Source organism: Nomascus leucogenys, chromosome 8 (assembly GCF_006542625.1).
Source record: "Nomascus leucogenys isolate Asia chromosome 8, Asia_NLE_v1, whole genome shotgun sequence".
Classification (NCBI taxonomy): Eukaryota; Metazoa; Chordata; class Mammalia; order Primates; family Hylobatidae; genus Nomascus; species Nomascus leucogenys.
This window is the reverse complement of record NC_044388.1, coordinates 77,277,929-77,302,319: the sequence shown is the minus strand read 5'-3', so window position 1 is coordinate 77,302,319 and position 24,391 is coordinate 77,277,929. Positions and strand designations below refer to the sequence as shown.

The following is a 24,391-nucleotide window of genomic DNA, read 5'->3' as shown; positions in this document are numbered from 1 at the left end:
CCAGACGGGGTGGCCGAGCAGAGGCGCTCCTCACAACCCAGAAGGGGCGGCCGGGCAGAGGCGCTCCTCACTTCCCAGACGGGGCGGCCAGGCAGAGGCGCTCCTCACTTCTTCCCAGATGGGGCGGCCGGGCAGAGATGCTCCTCACTTCCTAGACGGGGTGGCGGCCGGGCAGAGGGGCTCCTCACTTCCCGGACGGCGTGGCCGGGTAGAGGTGCTCCTCACATCCCAGACGATGGGTGGCCGGGCAGAGGCGCTCCTCACATCCCAGACGGGGTGGCCGGGCAGAGGTGCTCCTCACTTCCCAGACGGGGCGGCCGGGCAGAGGCGCTCCTCACTTCCCAGACGGGGCGGCCGGGCAGAGGCGCTCCTCACATCCCAGAAGGGGCGGCCGGGCAGAGGCGCTCCTCACTTCCCAGACGGGGTGGCGGCCGAGCAGAGTCGCTCCTCACTTCCCAGACGGGGTGGCGGCCTAGCAGAGTCGCTCCTCACATCCTAGACGATGGGCGGCCAGGCAGAGACGTTCCTCACTTCCTAGCCGGGGTGGCGGCTGGGCAGAGGCGCTCCTCACCTCCCAGACGGGGCGGCTGGGCAAAGGAGCTCCTTATAACCCAGACGATGGGCGGCCAGGCAGAGACGCTCCCCACCTCCCAGACGGGGCGGCGGCCGGGCAGAGGCTGCAATCCCAGCACCCTGGGAGGGCAAGGCAGGCGGCTGGGAGGCGGAGGCTGCAGCGAGCCAAGACCACGCCACCGCACTCCAGCCCGGGCAACACCCAGCACCGAGTGAGCGAGCCTCCGTCTGCAGTCCCAGCACCTCGGGAGGCCGAGGCGGGCAGACCATTCGAGGTCAGGAGCTGGAGACCAGCCTGGCCGACATGGCGAAACCGCGCCTCCAGCCAAAGGAGAAAAACCAGGGAGGGGTGGTGGCCAGGGCAAGAGAATCACGGGAGCCTGCAGCGAGCCAAGTGTACTCCAGGCTGGGCCACAGAGGGAAGAAAAGAAAGAAGAAAAGAAGAAAGCAAGGAGGAAGGGAGGGAGGGAAGGAGGGAGGGAGGGAGAGTGGGAGAGAGGGAGAGTGGGAGGGAGGGAGGGAGGGAGGGAGGGAGGGAGGAGGAAGGAAGGAAGGAAGGAAGGAAGGAAGGAAGGAAGGAAGGTGCCTTATGACTTTTCAATCCCAACCATCATGGCCAACTGCCTCACTTCTGATTTCCCAATTCAAATTCCCAAGAGCATGAGTCTCTATGGGCAACGACCTTTGGTCTGGCAGCCTCCTAGACCAGTGGCTAATCTATAGTCTGGTTACTCAAATAGTTGTCCTACCCTGGCTATTAGGCAAGGAAAGCTAGGTAACAGCTACAAAATTCAACAGCCTAGGACTTCTAGGATGGGTTCAGTAGAATATATGTGCTGGCATACACATGAAGAGTGTGAACGCCAGGCAAGTAGGCTGCTACAGTAGATTGGACCCATCCAGTGGGTCTCCAGAGAAGTAGAACCAATAGGAGATATAGATATAAGAGAACATTTAGTATGGGAATTGGTTCATATCATTGTAGAGGAGTCCCATGATCTGCAGTCTGCAAGCTGGAGAACCAGGAAATCTGGTGGTGTAATTCAGTCCGAGTCTGAAGGTGTGAGAATCAGAGGAGCTAATGGTATAACTCCCGGTCCAAGACTGAAGGCCTGAAAACTGACGATGAGTCCCCAAGTCCAAAGCCCGCAGAACCGAGTTTTGATGTCTAAGGGCAGAAGATGGATGTACCAACTTAAGAGAAAGTAAAATCACCCTTCTGCCTTTTTATTCCTTTTCAGTCTTTAATGAATAGGATGATGCCTGTCCACACTGGTGAGGGCAGATCTTCTATTGATTCAAATGCTAATCTGTCCTGGAAACACCCTCACAGGCACACACAGAAATAATGTTTTTCCAGGCTATCTGGGCATCTCTTAGCCCAGTCAAGTTGACCCAGAAAAGTAACTATCACCTATTTGCCATCTTTCATTTAAGCCCAGATACACAGACCTTGGGTAGCACATCCAAACCTGTTTCCGCTCAGTCTCCCATTTGCCTTGTGACAAATAGGTTTTGGAAGAAGTTGCCTGTGGTCACCCTGAACTTGTTGTGCCTTTAAGAGTTGGGCATGCTGGCCAGGCGCGGTGGCTCATGCCTGTAATCCCAGCACTTCGGGAGGCCGAGACGGGTGGATCACGAGGTTCAAGACCAGCCAGGCCAAGATGGTGAAACCCCATCTCTACTAAAAAATACAAAAAATTAGCCGGTCGTGGTGGTAGGCGCCTGTAATCCCAGCTGCTCGGGAGGCTGGGGCAGAGAATTGCTTGAACCCTGGAGACGGAGGTTGCAGTGAGCCACTGCACTCCAGCCTGGGCGACAGAGCGATACTCCGTCTCAAAAAAAAAAAAAAAAAGAGTGGCATGTCACCTATTCTGTGTGGCCTGCATGTAATGCACTAATTCTTAATCCCTCGCTGATCCCAGTGTAAAGTGGAGACACCAGTACATACTCAGCCTCACAGGACTGACTGGTCAGGCCACTCATCCCCAGGCACGCGGCCACCGGTCACTGACAACTACAGACCGACTCTCTGCCACCCAGATCAGGTGCCCAGATGATAACGCCCCATATAGCCCAGCCCCCGGTATCCTCAGTCGCTCACACAGGTGACTACTCCCTCCCTACCTCCGTTCCCGGGGCTGCAGCGCCCCAGACCCGGCGGTGTCTCAGCTTTCCCGGGCCCCGGCGGACGGTAGCCGAGGGGCGGCGCGGGTTTCCAGCCGGTGGGGTTAGGCCGCTGCACGCCGGAAGTGGCAGCTGAACGGGGGGTACTGAGGTGTCGGCCGGCGGGGCAGTGGCCCGGAGCGGGGGGCGGGGGCATTGGTCATGTTTCCCTTTGGGCCCCATAGCCCTGGAGGGGACAGATCGGCCGGAGCCGGGGCTGAGGAGCCGGCGCCCCACGAGGGGCAGGCAGCAGCCACCAGGCCGCCCTCGCCGCTGCATCCCGGGGCTGATGCGACCCATCCCCCTCCACCCGCCCGGAGCCCTCGCCGCCCCGGCGCCCCATCGCTGTTCCCGGCCCCGCGTTCCGGAGAGCTAGGGCTGCCCGGAGCTCCGGAGTCCTCAGCTGCCTCCGCCCAGGGAGAGCCATCACCTCCCTCCCCTCCGCGCCGGCGGCCCGGGGCAGACTGCAACGCCGACAGCCGGGGCCGACACGGCCTCGGCGCGGGCCTGGGCGGCCCTGGCGCCAGGCTGTTCGGGTGGCTGAAAGAGCGCAGCCTGGGCCGCGGGCTGTTCGTGGACCCGGCGCGGGACAATTTTCGCACCATGACTAGCCTCTACGGTTCCATCCACCCCGCGGACTCGGTGTATCTCAGCACCCGCACCCACGGCGCCGTCTTCAACCTCGAGTACTCGCCCGACGGGTAAGCGCGGCCCCTCGGAGGGCGGGCGCCCGCCTCCGCCCGGCTCAGCTGCCAGCGGACGGCCGTCCTGGGCTCGCCTCCCCCGCCCGGGCCGAGGTTAGCGAGGCCGTTTGGGGCCGCTGGCCTTCGTGCCTCCTGGCACTTTCTGAAGCGCGTTCCGGCCCTTGGAACCCCCAGCCCAGCTTTTTGAGGCAGGCAGGCGGGGCCCCACTTGCTCGCCGTCAGGACTTGGGCTCTGTGAAGGAGAAATGCCCGAAGCCACACAGCAGACCTGTCAGAGCCAGCCCACAACTGGGGCTTTCTGGTACACAGTAGGTGCTCAGTAAATACATTTTGAATAAATGCCCACTTTCTCCCCATCATCCTAGGCTCACGTTTTCCTACCTAAACCTGTGTCGGGGTAGGAAGGCTGTAGATTCCTTGCACTCTGTACCTGAACTTGCCGCCATGATGGGGCAAGTGCGTTCCTTTGCTCAAGAAAGATACAGTACTAAGACACTGTAGAGACGTGGCTTTCATGATTTGGGTCATGTGTGAAGTCCCCAGGCTAGACTACCGCCCTTTTCTTGGCTGATTAAATATTTATTGTATGGCTTTGCTTTAACGGGAACTTTCCAAAATCGTATCTATTTAAAACTTTGTCAGTACACAAGTCCGCCATCAAAAGAAAAAATTTGCACAGTTCCACCATGTGGTGACATAGTTAATGTAATTCTTACCCCATCAAAGCCTCTCGGTTGCTAGTTGTTTACTCAGTTGATCATTCATTCATTCTCTCATTCGGTATGTATTTGTTGAGCACTTGCTATGTTCCAAATGCAGGAGTAACCGTGCTGAGCAAAACCAGCTAATGGCACTGTTTTCATTGCGCCTCGGACTTAATGGTTCAACTAGATAGTAGATAGCCTTACTAAATAATGCATAAAATATATTTGTTAATTGGGATAAAGTCTTGAAGGAACCTGTTATGGACACTGTGTTCACGGATTCCCTGAGGAAGTGACACCTAAATGAAAATAAAAATGAGTAGGAAATAAATTAGTCAAGATAGGGTTGGGAAAGGGATAGAAGTATTTCAGATGGAGATGATTGGTATGTCAAAGGTCGTAGAAGGGCAGCATGTCGTGTTACAGAAGGTGGAAAAAAATAGGTTTACAAAGCAAAAAATTTTGCTGAAGAAAGACCTACAGTTGCTAAGGAAGGAGCAAAGCAATAGAAGCAGGAGTCACTGTGAGCAAGTAGACTCTATTCCATTTCAATGATGGAAGTGCTTCCTAATCACACGTGGTGCTGGGATCTCTGGGGTCTCAACAGCAATTGGTTGGAGCACGTAGCAGTGGATGCACACCTGAATAAGTCGGAAAACTGGTGAGAGGAGCAACTATTTTGCTGAAACTTATTCATGGAACCTCGCAGCCTCCTTCCTTCAGTCAAGCCCTATTCCTAAAGTTTCCCTGAAAACACCAAGTCTTTTCTCAAATATTCATTTTCTCTCTTCATCTCCCAGCCCCTGTCCTCCCAACCTCCTACCGATACTTTCAGGAATTCAGAAGCAGCTATTTCTACTTTTTGGATGTGGGATTTAGGTGGGAGTATAAGAAGAAGAACAGATTTTAGAGCTGTTAGAATAAGGGATATATTGCTTAGTTTTTGTTTGAATCTAGAATGTATTTTCTCATAACCATTTTGTAAAAGGTGGTTAGGAACTCTTGCACTTAATTCAATAATTTTAAATTACACAATTAACATATATGCTCATTGTGTAAAACCTAGGCAATAAATGAGCAAAAAATACCTAAACATCGCTTATGATCCCAGAGATTAAATGGATATCTAAGGAAATTTTTACTTTGTGTATGTTTATTTTAATATAAACATGGAATCACTGTTTTGTAGCTTGCTTTTCTTACAGTATATTGTGAACTGCTTATGTTAATAAATATATTTCTATAACATTAACTTTTTCATTAGTTTAAATAAAACCTCTTTGAACAAATATTTTGTATTTATATCTTTAGGATAAATCCCTAGAATGAGTTATTGTTATGAAGATTTCTATACCTATTGTTAAATTGCCCTCTGCAAAGATCATACTAATTCTCATTACTGTATTCTGATTCCTACATTCTAGACACATGCCTGTCTCCTCATACCCTTGGCAACACTGCATACTGCCATTCTTTTTCATGTTTATCAGGGTGATGAGTGAAAATACTTCAGTGTTTTAATTTTTCAGTCTTCTTACTTCATCTAGTATGCCCTACATTTGTGTAGGACTTAAAGTAATTTTACAGATAGATGACATATCCGTGTTAAATGAGATAATTTCTCATATCTTTCAGTTAAATATGAGTTAAATCAGCTTACCAGGTAGCATAACCACTGTCATCCTCAAGGACTTCTCAATACAGAGAAGGAGGCGGTGACACAGAATGTAAAAATTAAAATTATGAATTTAATAGAGACCAGAATATAAGGAATTTGGCAATAAAAAAAGATAAATGGATTAGAAGGTATTTTCTAAAGAATTCAAAAAATGTTTTAAGTGATAGAAACATTGTCAAGTGTATCACCTTCTAAAATGACATTTTGAAAAAGTAAAATTGATAATGTTAATAAATTATAGTATGTCAGACCCTGTCAAACTGTTGTCCATGAGAACACATTAGGCACAGCTATAGAGATAATTCACATATTGGAAAATAGAAGCAAAGAAACTAACTAGATTACAGACCTGGAAAACACAGAGATTGAAAATATGAAAAGGAGATTTAGTAACATAGAGCATAGAGAGAAAAAGCGTACCATATAGTTAGCCAGAGTTCCTGAAGAAACTGGGACTATTTTCTTTATACCATATAAGCATATCATGTGGTATAAGAGGGACTATTTGAAGACATAATAGCTGAGAACTTTCCAGAATTGAAGAAAGGCACCAAGCCATGATTTAAGAAGCCCAACAAACCCAGGGCCGGGCACGGTGGCTCACGCCTGTAATCCCAGCACTTTGGGAGGCCGAGGCAGGCGGATCATGAGGTCAGGAGATCGAGACCATTCTGGCTAACACGGTGAAACCCTGTCTCTACTAAAAATACAAAAAAATTAGCCGGGCGTGGTGGCGTGCGCCTGTAGTCCCAGCTACTCGGGAGGCTGAGGCAGGAGAATGGTGTGAACCCAGGAGGCAGAGCTTGCAGTGAGCCAAGATTGTGCCACTGCACTCCAGCCTGGGCGACAGAGCAAGACTCCGTCTCAAAAAAAAAAAAAAAAAAAAAAAACAAGAAGCCCAACAAACCCAAGCAAGAGTTCTTTCTAGACATATTGTAGTGAAACTGTGGGACAATAAATACAAAATCTTAAAAGATAGAGGAAAAAGGGGCCGGGTGCGGTGGCTCATGCCTGTAATCCCAGCACTTTGGGAGGCTGAGGTGGGCGGATCACCTGAGGTCAGGAGTTCGAGACCAGCCTGACCAACATGGAGAAACCCTGTCTCTACTAAAAATACAAAACTAGGCGAGCGTGGTGGCGCATGCCTGTAATCCCAGCTACTCAGGAGGCTGAGGCAGGAGAATCACTTGAACCTGGGAGGTAGAGGTTGCGATGAGCCAAGACCATACTGCTGCACTCCAGCCTGGGCAACAAGAGCAAAACTCTTTTTTTTTTTTTTTTTTTTTTTTAACAGAGTAGAGAAAAAAGGCCTCAAAGGAGCAACTATGAGAGTGATAGCCAATTAGTCTTCAACCATAATATAAATCTAGAGACAGTGGTAATTATTTTCAATATGCCAGGAAAAAAACCTCAGTCTAGATTTATACCCAACGAACATAGGTTCTTTGTCCTTGCCAAGAACAAAGATGAAATAAATACATATTCAGACAAGGAAAGCTGAGTAAGTTTGCCAGCAGACCTCCAATAAAGGAATTCTAAGTTCAGAGAGAAGGAAATTATTTTCAAACGGAAGGTCTGAGAAGCTAGAAGGAATGAAGAACAAAAAGTGTTAAATATGTATGTACATGTTAATCTGATAATGTCTTTTGGGATTAATAGAGATGGAACAAAAATAGAAGACATTAATAGCATATAAATTATGAAGTGAGGGCGGGTGTGGTGGCTTATGCCTGTAATCCCAGCACTTTGGGAGGCCGAGGCAGGTGGATCACTTGAGGTCAGGAGTGTGAGACCAGCCTGGCCAACCTGGTGAAACCGTCTCTACTAAAAATACAAAAAAATTAGCCTGGCGTGGTGGCATACACCTGTAATCTCAGCTACTTGGGAGGCTGAGGCAGGAAAATCACCTGAACCTGGGAGGCAGAGGTTGCAGTGAGTGGAGATCACATCACTGCACTCCAGCTTGGGTGACAGAGTGAGACTCCGTCTCAAAGTAAAATAAAAATAAATGATAAGGTGATATTCTAAGTTTTTATGTTTTTGAGGGGATAATTATATATGTTAACTTTAGGCTTTAATAGGTATTTAAAATTTTCAAGCAACCAAAAGATAAGAAAGATTATAATTTCCAGACTAGTACAAGAAAAAGAACAGAATGAGAAAAAAATTCCAAAAGAAGGCAAGAAAGGAAAAGAAAAAAAAGATAAATAAAAGGCACAAAGAATAGCTGAAAATAAATCCAAACATTACTAGTTGCAATAACTATAAGGTAATAAATATTCTAATTAAAAGACAAAGAGTAGCTTGGCGCAGTGGCTCACGCCTACAATCCCAGCATTTTGGGAGGCCAAGGCAGATGGATCACTTGAGCCCAGGAGTTTGAGACCAGCCTGGGCAACATAGGGAGACCCTGTCTCTACAAAAAGTACAAAAATTAGCTGGTTGTGGTGACGTGCCCCTTTGTCCCAGCTACTCGGGTGGCTGAGGCAGGAGGATCATTTGAGCTCGGAGGGTGGAGGCTGCAGTGAGCCAGGACTGTGCCACTGCACTCCAGCCTGGGCAACAGAGACCCTGTCTTGCAAAAAATAAAATTAAATTAAAAAATAAATAAAAGAACAGTACCTCTTAAAATCTTACTCTTAATGGCATTTGTAGACTACATTCAGGCCTGCTATTCAGCTGATACTGGTTCAGCTATACTAGTTGTTAAAATATTGATATGTCCATAGTGGTTGAACAGTTACTGCCCCAAGCCTGTTAAGTGTCATCTTAATGGTTCATCGCCTTCCTTGGGACTTCCTATAGCAACCAATTATATAGCAACTAAAGAGTTAAGAACTGGGACAGCAAGAGACTGTCAGCAAACATCCCATTGGAGAACTACAGGGCAGCAGCCATTCTAATTACTCCTCACCCATGCCTGGCACCCTCCAACACAAAAAAAATCCATACGCCCAGTGACCGTCTGGCTTCCCTAAGAGTAGGGCTGCCTACCTTTCTCATGTCACTTTCACATGGCCCCTTTGGGAACTGCAGCCCCGGGAGATCCAGAAAGAAGAGCAGTCAAATGAGAGTAATAGTATTGTACTACTGCAGTTATCATCAAAATATATTAATTCTCTTGGCACAGTATACACTCCCATGGCAGGATAGAATCTACAGCAGATGATCGAGGCCTGTAGGGATGGTTTATGTATGACTAACTTCTGGGATGCACATCCTTAGTTTTATGATTCTTGTTTAATTTCCCCATTATTTAGACAGGATAAGTGTGCCAACACCCAATGAATACCTGCCTACAGTAGGCATTAATGACACTCATGTTATAAATGAAAATGACTACCAAAATACATCTTTTTCTGTCTACCAGACACATTTAGTTGGGGAAATTAAGAAGCAGAAAGTTTATTAAATGAAGGTTCTATACCCTGGTGTATGCTGTTAACTGCTGTGTTACATTACCTCTCACCTGGACTGAGGGATTAGGTTTAATATAATTAAGTATATCAATAAATTATTTTTGTGACTTAGTTATTAATATATTTAAACAAATATTGAATATATGAAACAGCAAGCATTTGAAGGGCTAAAAACATTTTTAAATATACTTATTGTTACTTCAGCAAAAGCCAAAAAGAGGATTCAGCTCCCATGAACAATTCTGTTGATGTTAAGAGTGATTTCTTTTTTTTAGGCCAGGTATGGCAGCTCGTGCCTATAATCCTAGCACTTTGGGAGGATGAAGGTGGAGGATTGCTTGAGCTCGAGTTCAAGACCAGCTGGGGCAACACAGGGAGACCTTGTCTCTACAAAAAATTTTAAAGAGAGTGATTTTTTTTTAATATATCATGACTACAAGTTACTTAATGACTATAAATTTAATGTGGGCATTCTTAGAAGGGCTTTACTAGTTTCCTATGTCAATTCATGGTTCAGACAAGGGCATCTGTGTCAAAAGATTATGGCTATAATTTCCAAAAATTAATAAATGATTGAAAATTACTACAAAGATTTAATGAACAATTTGAGCTACAATGGTTATCACCTGGTGAGCATTTTATAATCTATATAGGTTAATTTATTTAGAAAATGTTTTAAAATTTTATTCATGTTAATTTATATTACCATTGAATTTTTTTTTTCTTTTTTTGAGACAGAGTTTTACTCTTCTTGTTCAGTCTGGACTGCAATGGCGCGATCTTGCCTCACTGCAACCTCCAGCTCCTGGGTTCAAGCAATTCTCCTGCCTCAGCCTCCCAAGTAGCCGGGACAGGCATGCATCACCACGCTTGGCTAATTTTGTATTTTTAGTAGAGATGGGGTTTCACCGCGTTGGTCAGGCTGGTCTTGAACTCCTGACCTCAGGTGATCCACCCACCTCAGCCTCCCAAAGAGCTGGGATTATAAGCGTGAACCATTGTGCCTGGCCTGAATTTTTAACCTTTTTGAATATCACACTTAACTGTATGTAACAGCCGCTTCATCCTTATTTTTTTCAAACACACATGACACCACAAGTTTCAAAAGATTGGTATCATACCGAATACAGTTTCTCACCACAACGTGATCACTAGAAGTAAATAAAAAGATAACTAGCTGGCATGGTGGTTCATACCTGTGATCCCAACACTTTGGGAGGCTGAGGCAGGTGGAGCACTTGAGCCTGGGAGTTCAAGACCATCCCTACAAAAAATACAAAAATTAGCCAGTTGTGGGGCTCACGCCTATAGTCCCAGCTACTTGGGGGGCTGAGGTGGGAGGATCACTTGAACCCCAGAAGCAGAGTTTGCAGTGAGCCAAAATCGCGCCACTGCACTCCAGCCTGGGCGACAGAATGAAACCCTGTCTCAAGAAAAATATTATATATATTATATAAAAATATAAAATATATATTTATATTATATAAAATATATAATATACAAATATATATAATACAAAATATATATTTATATCATATAAAATATATATTATATACAAATATATATTATATAAAATATATATTATATACAAATATATATTATATAAAATATATATTATATACAAATATATAATATAAAATATATATTTTATATTTAAAATATATAAATTTAAATTTTTATATTATATATTATATATTTTATATAATATATATTTTATATTATATATAAGATATATTATATATTTTATATTATATATAAGATATAAATTTTATATTATATATTATATATTTTATATAATATATATTTTATATTATATATAAGATATATTATATATTTTATATTATATATAAGATATATTATATATTTTATATTATATATAAGATATATATTTTATATTATATATAAGATATATATTTTATATTGTATATTATATATATTATATATTTTATATTTATTATATTATATATAATATATATTATATATTTTATATAATATATTATATAGTATATATTTTATATAATATATTATATAGTATATATTTTATATATTATATAGTATATATTTTATATAATATTATATAGTATATATTTTATATTATATATAATCTATAGTATATATTTTATATTATATATAATCTATAGTATATATTTTATATTATATATAATCTATATTATATATTTTATATTATATATAATCTATATTATATATTTTATATTATATATAATCTATATTATATATTTTATATTATATATAATCTATATTATATATTTTATATTATATATAATCTATATTATATATTTTATATTATATATAATATATATTATATATTTTATATTTTTGGAAGTCAAGAGACAAGTATAATTAAAAAGATAACCAGAGGTCACACTTGCAATCCCAGCACTTTGGAAGACTGAGGTGGGAGGATCTGGCAGGAGTTCAAGACCAGCCTGGGCAAGGAAGAGACTGTCTATAAAAATTTAAAAATTAGCCTGGTGTGATGGCATGTGCCTGTGGTCCTAGCTACCCAGGAAGGTGAGGCAGGAGGACTGCTTGAGCTTGAGAGTTTGAGGTTGCCACTGCATTCTAGCCTGGGTGACAGAATGAGACTCTATCTCAAAGAAAAAAAAAAAAAACTAGAAAAGTCTCATACATTTTCAAAAAAAAATTGATAAATTCATGGGTCAAAGGGGAAATTATAATGGAAATTAGAAATGTTCAGAACTAAATGATAAATGAAATCATATGTCTCAAAACTTGTGGGATACAAGTAAAGCTGTACTTAGTAGGAAAATTATAGTCTTTAATAAACTGATAAAGAAAATTAATGAGCTAAGTATTCATCTCAAGAAAGAGAATAGCAAAGTTATCTGCAAATAATAAGAAAGTCCATCTAAAGAGAGAAGGAAATTAGTTAAAAAAAAAGGTAGAAATTAGTGAAATTTTAAAAACCATCAGAAATACTGAATAGGGACAAAGTTTTGTCTTTGAAAACACTTATAAAAATGAAAAACATTCATGGTACTAAGAAAATGCACAGACAATATTCAGAATAAAAAGGGGGACATAGGTCGGCACGGTGGCTCACATCTGTAATCCTAGCACTTTGGGAGGCCGAGGCGGGTGGATCACCTGAGGTCAGGAGTTCGAGACCAGCCTGGCTAACATGGCGAAGCCCTGACTCTACTCAAAATACAAAAATTAGCCAGGCATGGTGGTGGGCGCCTACAATCCCAGCTACTCTGGAGGCTGAGGCAGGAGAATCGCTTGAACCCGAGGGGCGGAGGTTGCAGTGAGCCAAGACTGTGCCACTTCACTCCAGCCTGGGCAAAAGAGCGAAACTCTGTCTCAAATTAAAAAAATAAAAGGGTGGGAGGGGCAGGGCGGCCATGTGTGGTGGCTCACGCCTGTAATCTCAGCACTTTGGGAGGCCAAGGCGGCTGGATCACTTGAGGTCCGGAGTTTGAGACCAGCCTGGCTAACATGGTGAAACCCCATCTCTACTAAAAATACAAAAAAGTAGCTGGGCGTGGTGGCAAACGCCTGTAATCCCAGCCACTCAGGAGGCTAAGGCAGGAGAATCGCTTGAACCTGGGAGGCGGAGGTTGCAGTGAGCCGAGATTGCGCCACTGCACTCCAGCCTGGGCAACGAGAGCAAAACTCCGTCTTAAAAAAAAGTTGGGGGGACAATTTTATATGCAAGAGGTAGATGGTTTGGACCAAACTTCCAACTGAGAATAATCAGAAAAGCTAGAGGAAATAGTAAATATTTAATGTAAGATATAGAAAGCTTATGTTTGAGGGGATTAGAGCATCATCAGGGCAATGAAGAAATTGCAGGGTCAAGTTCTAAAAAATAGGAAAGCCAGTGATGTGAGCCCAGCATTTGAGCTCACTTCTCTGAGAGGCATCTGTCAATCTCAAAAGCAGCAGCAGCAATGAGGCTGAATGGTATTTCTTTCTTTCTTTTTTTGAGACGGAGTTTCGGTCTTGTTGCCCAGGCTGGAGTGCAATGGCGTGATCTTGGCCCACTGCAACCTCTGCCTCCAGGGTTCAAGCGATTCTCCTGCCTCAGCCTCCGGATTAGCTAGGATTATAGGCGCCCGCCACCACGCCCGGCTAATTTTTGTATTTTTAGTAGAGACGGGCTTTTTCCATGTTGGTCAGGCTGGTCTCGACCTCCCGACCTCAGGTGACCCGTCCGCCTCGGCCTCCCAAAGTGCTAGGATTACAGGCGTGAGCCACTGCGCCTGGCCTCTGAATGGTATTTCTAATGGACTCATGGGTGGGATAGATGAGATTACAAGAACTGCAATTTAGGATCCGCAATTTAGGTTTGGGATTGAAACTCCCCTCCCCCCACCCAATATACCCTAGGACTAAAGGTGAATCCAGAATAGACAGTACTCATAGGGAATAAAGGTCAGCTTCAAATAATCTCATTCCCTACGTAGATTAAGAAGACCTCAGATTGCCGGCACCTCTACTCTAGCTTACTTGCCATAATTAAATATGAATCTTCTATGGAAGAAGAAAATATGCAGCTGAGTGCCGTTGCTTACACCTTTAATCCGAGTTCTTTGGGAGGCTGAGGAGGGAAGATTGATTGAGGCCAGGAGTTGGAGACTGGTCTGAGCAACATAGCGGGAGACCCCATATCTGCAAAAAATTTAAAAATTAGCTGGGCAAGGTGGTGTGCACCTGCCATTAGCTACTCTGGAGGGTGAGGTGGGAGGATTGTTTAAGCCCAGGTGTTTGAGGTTACAGTGAGCTATAATCACACCACTACACTTCAGCCTGGGTGACCGAGCAAGACCCTGTCTCTAAAGAAATTTTTAAAAAAGATAATATATCATCCAGTGCTTTAAATTATCCCTACAATTTTCGAATACAGTGATGAGCACTCGTACAAAGAGATTCGTTGTCTGAAAGACCAAGAAAATCAGCAAACAATAGAAATAGACCCACAGGAGATCTGACATTAAAACTATTTAATATGTTCAAGGAATTATAAGATGGAGAAATTTAGCAGAGAACTAGAAGCTATAAAAAGAAAACCCTAGAACTAAAAAGTACAGTAACTGATAAAAACTCACTGGATGATTTAACAGCAAACTGGACACAGCTGAAGGATTTGTGAGCTTGAGAACAGATGAGAAAAAAATATACAGAATAAAGCTCAGATTTACCAAAATGGGACATAGAGATTGAGATATGTCATAAGATACAGGGAAAAGATCTTATAAATATAAATGGAGTTTCAGAAAGATATTAAAGAGAATGAAGATAAATCAATATTTGAACAGATAATGGATGACAATTTTAAAAATTAACAAAAGACATTGTAGATTCAAGAAAGGCTATACATCTCAAGCAAGAGAAAGACAAAAAAAGCAGGCCAGGCATGGTGGTGCACCCCTGTAATCCCAGCACTTATGGAGGCTGAGGTAGTTGGACCTCTTGAGCTCAGGAGTTTGAGACTAGCCCAGCCAACATGGCAAAACCCTGACTCTACAAAAAAATACAAAAAAATTAGCCGGGTGTGGTGACATGTGCCTGTGGTCTCAGCTACTCAGGAGGCTGACGGAGGAGGATCACTTGAATCTGGGAGGTCGAGGCTGCAGTGAGCTGAGATTGCGCCACTGTACTCCAGCGCCACCACACTCCAAACCTTCTGAAACTGCTTCAAAAACAAAAAAAAAAACCTTCCAACTGCTTTAAAAACAAAAACAAAAATCCCTGCCAACTGCTTCAAAAACAAACAACAAAAAAAAGAAGAAAAAAATAAAGATAAAGCCACACTTAGCTACAAGAGTAAAGCTGCTAAAACTAAAATAAAACATACATGCACAAAGACAAAGAAAATCTTAAAAGCAGCTAGAGGAAAGAGATAGATTACTTTCAAAGGAGGCTCAAAAAGAGAGCTAAGTTCACTGCAGAAACAATGGAAGTCAAGAGACAATTGCCAGACAAATATTGAGAGAATTTGCCACTATCAGATCTACACAGAAACAGGTAACAAAATTATTCTTTAGGAGGAAGGAAAAAGGTGGAAGACCAGAGGTACAGGAAAGAATGAAAAGAACAAAAATAAATATGCGTGTAAATCAAAATGAATGTTAACTTTTTTTCTTTTTTTTAGACAGAGTCTTTCTCTGTCATCCAAGCTGGAGTGCAGTGGCATGAACACTGCTCACTGCAGCCTTGACTTCCTGGGCTCAAGTAATCCTCTTGCCTCTGTCTTTTGTGTAGCTGGGGCCACAGGCACACGCCAGCATGCCTGGCTAATTTTTTTATTTTTTGTAGAGACAAGGTTCTCAGTTTGTTGTCCAGGCTGGGAATGGTATAAAACATGAGAAATTTTAGTAGAGCATTAAATTTATATATAATCATATCTAAAAATTAAATATTAGGATGGGATAAAGGAAGTTGAAGTGAGCTAAGGTTCTTGCATCATCCAGGAAGTAATAATTATGTACTTCACTTTAAAAAGTTGATGCATGATGTTAGCTCTTTAGGTATTCGCTAAAAGAATAGTAAAAGAATATATTTAACATACTAAATAGTGTACGGGGAGATATCAATAGCAAATATATATATATTCTTAGAGATGGGGTCTTGCACTGTTGCCCAGGCTGGAGTTCATTGGTGCTGTCACAGCTCACGGCAACCTCCAACTCCTGGGCTCAAGCAGTCCTCCCACCTGTCTCCTGGGCAGCTAGGACTGCAGCCATAAGCCACTATGCCTGGCCATTTTATTTTTTTATAGAGATAGGGTCTCCACGTGTTGTCCAGGCTGATCTCCAACTCCTGGCCACAAGCTATCCTCCCGCCTTGGACTCCCAAAACACTAGGATTACAGGCATTGGCCAATGTGCCTGGTCTAAAAAATGTTTAAAGCAACTGAAAAGGGACATAGAACAGACAGGACAAATGGAAAGTAAATTCTAAGGTGACAGATTTCAACTCAAAGATTGCTAGTAGTTACATTAAATGTAATTTGACTGAGACAATGATTGTCAGATCAGATTTTTAAAAACTGCTTACAGAAGACATACCTGAAATGTAAGGATACACAGTTTTAAAATAAAAGGATGTCAAGGCATACCATTGCTAGCATTAGCTAAATGAAAGTTGGTGTGTTATGTTAATATCAGACAACACAAAAAGCAAATTCATACAATTTCCAAGCATTGAGATTGAGCAGTTTGTTTTTCAATGAAAGTTCAGGAAATAAATAACTAGAAAATCTCTTTATTTTTGGAAATGCTCTTTTAAATAACTTGTGAGTCAAAGAAGAAATCACAGTATAAATTATAAAATATTTGAAACTGAATGATGAGAACACTATCAAAATTTGTGCAACTGCAGCTGAAGCCATGTATAGAGGAAAATCTTAGATCCCTAAATGCAGACATTAGAAAAGAAGAAAGGCTGAATAGTCAATAAGCTAAGCATCCATCTCAAGAACTTTGAAACAGAACAACAAATTATACCCAAAGAAGGTAAAAAGAAGGAATAGAGTGCAATTGAACCACTTTGAAACTATTTGTCACTATCTTTTTTTTTTGAGATGGAGTCTCACTTTGTCACCCAGGCTGGAGTGCAATGGCATGATCTCGGGTTACTGCAACCTCCACCTCCTGGGTTCAAGCGATTCTCCTGCCTCAGCCTCCCGAGTAGCTGGAATTACAGGCGTGTGCCACCACGCCGGCTATTTTTTTTTTTTTTTTTTTTTTGGTATTTTTAGTAGAGATGGGTTTCACCATGTTGGCCAGCCTGGTCTCAAACTCCTGACCTTGTGATCCGCCCGCCTCGGCCTCCTAAAGTGCTGGGGTTACAGGCATGAGCCACCACGCCTGGCTTTCAATTTTTTTTTCTAAGAGACAGGGTCTTGCTGTGTTGCCAGGCTGGTCTCAAACTCCTGGGCTCAAGTGATCCTCCTGCCTCAGCCACCCAAAGTGCTGGAATTATAGGTGACAGCCACTGTGTCTGGCCTTTAAAGTTTAAAAATAGAAACACAAGATATTGTGAACAACTTCATGCCAATAGAATTCTAAAGTTCAATGAAATAGGCTAATTCCTAGAAAAGTAGAAACTACCAAAACTGACATTGGTAGAAGATTAGAAAGTAGTATCGTAACCAATAATACTGCATCAGTAGTTAGGTCTAGATGGTTTTATAGACTAGAACTACCAAATTTACAAGAAATAAATAATCCCAATTTACATAAACTATCCCAGTGTATAAAATAACAAGGGCCAGTCTTAACTCATTCTATGATGTTAGCATACACTTTATACCAAAATCTGACATGAATAGCACAAGAAAGCAAAATTACCATGCAATTTCACTGAAGAATAAAGATAGAAAAATCCTAAACAAAATATTAGCCAACCGAATCTAGCAATGAGGTAAAAATAAAAGACTGATTTGAAATTAGAAAGTAAATTAATGTAAGTAACTACATTAATATATTAAAGGGAAAATATAGGAATATCTCAATAAATGCTGAAAAATCTTACACAGTTTGACATATATTCATGAAAAGAAAGCTTAGCAAAATTGAAACAGAACTTTCCTTAATCTAGTAGTAGGAATCTGCCCAAAAAACCTACAGCAAACATTGTACTTAATGATGAAATGTTGAATGTATTCTTGAAGATCAGGAACAAGATGAGTGCCTGTGTAACATTTCTATTCAACATTGTTCTGAAAGTCCTAGTCAGTATAACAACCAAAAAGAGAAGGAAACAGGTTTTTAAAAAGAAGAACAGTCTGGGCATGGTGGCTTACGCCTGTAATCCCAGCACTTTGGGAGGCCGAGGCAGGTGGATCACCTGAGGTCAGCAGTTCGAGACTAGCCTGGCCAACATGGTGAAACCCTGTCTCTACTAATAACACAAAAATTAGCTGGGCATCATGGCACATGCCTGTAGTCCCAGCTACCCGGGAGGCTGCGGCAGGAGAATCACTTGAACCTGGGAGGCGGAGGTTGCAGTGAGCTGAGATCACGCCATTGCACCCCAGCCTGGGCAACAAGCGCGAAACTCTGTCTCCAATAAAAAAAAAAAAAAAAAAACAGGAAGAACAAAACAATTATTTTTAGATGGTATTATTATCAACCAAAAACCCCAAATAATAGAATAGTAAGATTGATTGATAAATAATCAGTATTAAAAAATCAGTTACATTTCTGTATACCAGCAATAAGCAAAGCCAAAAAAATTTTTCTTGAGACAGGATCTTGGTCAGCTAGGCTGGAGTACAGTGGCATGATCATAGCTCACTACAGCCTCAACCTCCCTGACTCAGCTGATCCTCCCACCTCAGCCACCCAAATAGCTGGGACTACAGGTGTGCACCACCATACCTGGCTAAATTTTAAATTTTTTGTAGAGACAAGGTCTCACTGTGTTGCACAGGCTGGTCTCAAACTCCTGAGCTCAAGTAATCTTTCCTCCTTGGTCTCCCAAAATTCTGGGATAACAAGAATAAGCCACTGTGTCCAGCATAAGCAAAAATTTTAAAAGAACATTTATTCAAATATATTTAAAAAATCAAGTGCCCAGGAATAAGTTCAACAGAAGGTAGGCATAGGCCATATGGAGGAAACTATACAATTTTATTGAGAAAATTACAGAAGATTTAAATAAATGGAGATAGATTAAGTTAATGGATTGGATGATTCCATATTGTAAAGATAGCAGTTCCATTACAACTTTTTGGGCCAGGTGCTGTGGTTCACGCCTGTAATCCCAGCACTTTGGGAGGCCAAGGTGGGTGGATCACCTGAGGTAAGGAGTTAGAGACCAGCCTGGCTAACATGGTGAAACCCCGTTTCTACTAAAAATACAAAAAATTAGCTGGGCATGGTGGCATACGCCTGTAATCCCAGCTACTTGGGAGGCTGAGGCAGGAAAATCGTTTGAACCCAGGAGGCAGAGATTGCAGTGAGCTGAGATCGTGCCATTGCACTCCAGCTTGGGCAACAAGAGCAAAACTCTGTCTCAAAAAAACAACACAACCTTTTGGTATTAATAGATTTAATATAATCTCAATTAACATCTGCACCTGGGGTGTGTGTGTGTGTGTGTGTGTGTGTGTATACATAAATTGATATGTTGATTCTAAGTGTATAAGGATGGTCAAAGGTCCAAGATTTGCTCAGATACTCTAAGAAAATCTTTAATGTGTGGGAAAATGTGTATATTACTGTATGAGGTAAATCAATATTGTATCATATAAATTCTACCTAAGTAATCTCTAAAGTCAGTGCATTTCAATAAAATTTCAACAAAATTTTTTAACAGAACCTGACATGGTATATATAAAATTTACTTGAAGAGAAAGCATAGTATTAGCCAAGAAAAAGTGTTTGTAAAGCAAATGAGGGAGTCTTGCTTTGCCACATAGCAAATATATCATAAGCCTTCTAGAAATTAAGATAGTGTGGTGTTGCATAGAATACCAGTATACAGTTGAAGAACAAAACTTGTATGTAGTGAAGATGGCATTATAAACCAATGTAAATAAGATCAGCCTTGATATTGGGACAAATTGTGTACCAGCAATAAACAAAGCAATATGTATCTTTTAAATAAATATGTATCTTTTAAAAGATACATATCATACCATGTATAAAAATATACTATAATTTGATTCAAACAAAACAATAACTAACAGTTTTATAGATCCCTTTTATACAATGTTCAAGATTAAGAATCTCCCAGAGGTTGGCTTTGTGTGGTGGCTCACACATATAATCCCAGCAATTTGGGAGGCTGAGGCAGAAGGATCACTTGAGGTTTGAGACCAGCCAGGGCAACATGGTGAAACCCTGTCTCCATTAAAAATACAAAAATTAGTCGGGTGTGGTGGCGGGTGCCTGTAATCCCAGTTACTCTGGAGGCTGAGGCAGGAGAATCACTTGAACCAGGGAGGCGGAAGTTGCAGTGAACTGAGGTCACGCCACTGCACTTCAGCCTGGGTGACAGAGCAAGACTTCGTCTCAGAAAAAAAGAATCTCCCAGAGTCTGGGACTGGTGGTTCATGCCTGTAATCCCAGAGTTTTGGGAGGCTGATGTGGGAGGATCACTTGAGGCCAGGAATTTGAGACCAGCCTGAGCAACATAGTGTGATCCCATCTCCACCAAAAAAAAAAAAAGTCTCCCAGAACCATTGATTCACTACTTATGCACAAAAGGGAAAAAAGTTCATTTCAGGGTTCTTCTGACTTACAAAAAGAAATAGCTATTTATATGTCTTCAAAAATTACAAATATTAATTTGAATATTTTTACTCCTGATGACTAGCATAAAAAATTTCAGATATTATTAAATTTGAAGTCCAAATGTCTTAAAAAAGGGTTTATGCAGACAAGTCCATGATTACTAAATATAGAAAAGATTTCAACTTTTTTTTTTGAGACAGAGTCTTACTCTGTCACTCAGGCTGGAGTGCAGTAGCGCGATCTTGGCTCACTGCAACCTCCGCCTCCTGGGTTCAAGCGATTCTCCTGCCTCAGCCTCCCAAGTAGCTGGGACTACAGGCCCCCCCCCACCACGCCTGGCTAACTTTTTTTGAAATTTTAGTAGAGACAGGGTTTCACTAGGTTGACCAGGCTGGTCTCGAACTCCTGACCTTGTGATCCACCCACCTCGGTCTCCCAAAGTGCTGGGATTACAGGCGTGAGCCACCGCACCCGGCCAAGATTTCAACTTAATAGTTGTTTTTTAATCTCCCACTTTACCTAAAAAGTTTGTTCTGAATAGAAAAGTTTTTGGCTATTTATTCTATCTTATGTACGTTCATCTTAGTTGTATAAAATACTCAGGATCTCATTTGCTAGAAATGAAACGAATCTGAAAGAGCAGGGCCCACAAAAAACTTATACTTAATCAAAATAAATAAAATAAAATACGATAGATTTTCACAAATCAAAACAAGGTTTGTCAAAGGTTTGTAAAAATATAACTTTGCAGTGGGGAAGGCCTGAAACAAGAGACAAACCTAAAAAACCATGAAGGAAAAAAAGACTGATAAGTATGACTATGTTTAACTGGTCTGATAGGTTATATGCCAGGTATTTTCCAGTACGTTTTATTGACAGTGATGAAGAAATATCTAATTTGGTTGTATATGATTTTTCCCCTAAGTTGTCTCATCAATGTACATTTTTTTGGCAACCACCCACCTTTTTTATTTAAAAATATGTTTTGGAGTTCTTTCATATTCATATAAAGCTACCCCTTTCTTTATAACTTCTCTACAGTATTTCGAAGTATTGTGTACTATGGCTTGTATAATCAATCACTCCCTCTGTCATGTACAGTTAAGATACTTTGAATTTCTCCTTTTTACAATGAAGCATATCTTTATACGTCTCTTTGTACTTGTAAGCAATTAGTTCTCTAGATTAAATTCCCAGAAAAAATTGCTGAGTCAAAACATATACCCATTTTAAATTCTGATACTTTCGAGGTGGTGTCCAAACATAAGCTGTAGCAGATTATACTCCACCATAATGTATGAGAGTACCATTTCCTACTACTCTTGCCAACCACAGACAGTATCAATCTTTTAAACATTTGGTACTAACATGGGCAAAAAGTTACTTACCTATAGCTTGTGTAATTATAAATAAGTGAATATCAATAACCAGCGAATGCTAGAAAACTAAACAAGATAAATGTGTCATTTGCTTTCAGGTCAGTGCTGACAGTTGCTTGTGAACAAACTGAAGTTCTGCTTTTTGACCCTATATCTTCAAAGCACATAAAAACACTTTCTGAAGCTCATGAAGACTGTGTAAATAATATCAGGTTAGTATTATAGTGAAAAAGTGAACTTTATCAGTGTGGCCCAAAATGTTCTGTTTTGGAAGTCAGTGAAAATGAAAATGTGTAATGCCTTATCCAGCACTGCTAGATGATCCACATTGTGAATTGTGAATCTAATCCCTTATAAAACTAATCCTTTAATTACAAAACTCTGAAATACATTTCTAACTTCTATATAATTTTACCTTTTCATATATTAGGGTCATCATTATGAACCTCAGCCATGTATTATGCTACTCCTGTAATGCCTTTGTGCTAATGATCTGTGTAGAATGATGGCAGTCCCATTACTTAGCACCTCTCACTTCCACGCCACCACCCTCCGCAGAAATACAGACTGTTAAGAGAAAAAGTACATGCACAGACAACTTCTTTGTAGCATCATTGGAAGCTCCTTAATTTTCAATAATGTGGGAAGTGAATTATAATTGAGTAGTTTGGTGATTAATATTCAGTCATTAAAATGATGGTCATAGAAACTACATAGCAACATAGACAAATGCTTGGCATAATACATGTTAAAATTGTGATAAGAATTATACAAATAGGAGATGATATAGAAGAAAAAGATTAAAAGGAAATATTTTAAAATTCTAACAGTAGTTAGAATGGATGGATTATGAGTAATTTTCTATTTTTTCTATGTAATGAGATATTACTTTTATAATTATTACTTTTAATTTTCTAAAAAAAGAAATATGGAAATTACTAGTCAAAGTAACATACTGGGTGTTTTGATGTAACTTCTATGCTCCAAACACATAGAACAATAAATTAAATAGCACAAAATATATAGCCACATTTTGAAACAACATAAACATCTTCGTGGGCCAGAAATGAAACACAGACACAAAGTTTTAAACAGGGCTGAAACCACAGACGAGCTGGCTTTCAGTCCAGCACTGACATCTAGCAGTTTTGCTCCTGTCAGGTAAAAGGATTAAGAAGTGCTTAAGTGTTTCATGCCAGGCAGGAACCAGAGCCAGAATCACTACATGAAGCCTGGGGTTTGGTTAAAATATCTGTCTTATTTATGAAAGGCTGAAAAGAGAAAAGAGCTATTCACTACCCAAGACTGTAAGTTTTAGCTGATAAAAACACAGCCTCATCAGTAGCTATTGAATGAAGCCACTTGCTGAGTCAGTAACTGAATGTGTATGTATGATATTTCCAATATCATTATTAAACTGGAGCCCCGAAATGTCATTATAAGGCCTAGTTGTGGACCGGGGGCCCAGATGGCCAAGTGGGAGCAACTCTGAAACCATTAAACAGGAGGAGAGAGAGAAATTAAAAACCCTTTCTACTCAAAAGGAACCTATAACCCAAATTCTAAAATTTATAAAGATATATAATATTAATATAACAAAATCAGCCACCAAAACATTCATTTATCTGGATGAAATTAATTTTATGGAGCAGTTCAACAAAGTCTTTATTTTAAAAAATAAATTATGTATTCATTTTTGACTAGTAATAGATGCATGTAGTACAAAATTCAAAGGTACAAAAAGGGTAAACAGTGAAAAGTAAATCTATCTCCACCTCTTTCACCTAGCCACCCAGTTTCCCTCCCCAAAGGCAACCACTGTTATCCATTTCTTGCTATCCTTTCTAAGATAATTGTTGCATATACAAGCATATATATATACACTCACACATATGTACATTTTTATATAAATGGTAGCATTTACATGTTATTATTTACCTTGCCTTTTTCACTTAATAACATGTTTAGAGATCATTTGATATTAATACCCATGGGATTACCTTATTCTTTTTAATAGCTGCATGGTATTCCAATGATTGGGAGAAACTTTTAAGCCTTTAACATTTACTTTAACTTTTAAGGATGCTCAGAGAAATAAATTAAAGGATACGTTCCAATTAAAGAGAGCTTAAAAACTGAAACAAAAGAGATTGAACAAGAAAAAGTCAATGTAGTAAAGAACTAGCTAGAACTCTTAGAAATTAAAAATGTCAAGCTGCCCAGATATAAATCCAAATACTTACAGCCAACCGATCTTGGACAAAGCAAACAAAAACATAACGTGGGGAAAGGACACCCTTTTCAACAAATGGTGCTAGGATAATTGGCTAGCCACACGTAGGAGAATGTAACTGGATTCTCATCTCTCACTTTATACAAAAATCAGCTCAAGATGGATTAAGGACTTAAACCTAAAACCTGAAACTATAATGAAAAAACCCTTCTAGACATTGGCTTAGGCAAGGATTTCATGACCAAAACCCCAAAAGCAATTGCAATAAAGATAAAGATAAATAGCTGGGACCTAATTAAACTAA

General features: G+C 40.9%; 1 protein-coding gene across 2 annotated transcripts in view; it reads left to right on the top strand.

Annotated features, from left to right (window-relative positions):
• The first annotated feature begins 2,737 nt into the window (after window positions 1-2,737).
• Window positions 2,738-24,391, top strand: part of DCAF10 (DDB1 and CUL4 associated factor 10) — a 66,915-nt gene continuing 45,261 nt past the window's right edge. For both annotated transcript variants that reach the window (XM_030817439.1, XM_030817440.1), the window contains exons 1-2: window positions 2,738-3,440; window positions 21,953-22,066. In XM_030817439.1, the coding sequence (XP_030673299.1) occupies window positions 2,902-3,440; window positions 21,953-22,066 (653 nt within the window). In that variant the 5' untranslated portion in view covers window positions 2,738-2,901. The remainder of the gene's footprint in view (window positions 3,441-21,952; window positions 22,067-24,391) is intronic.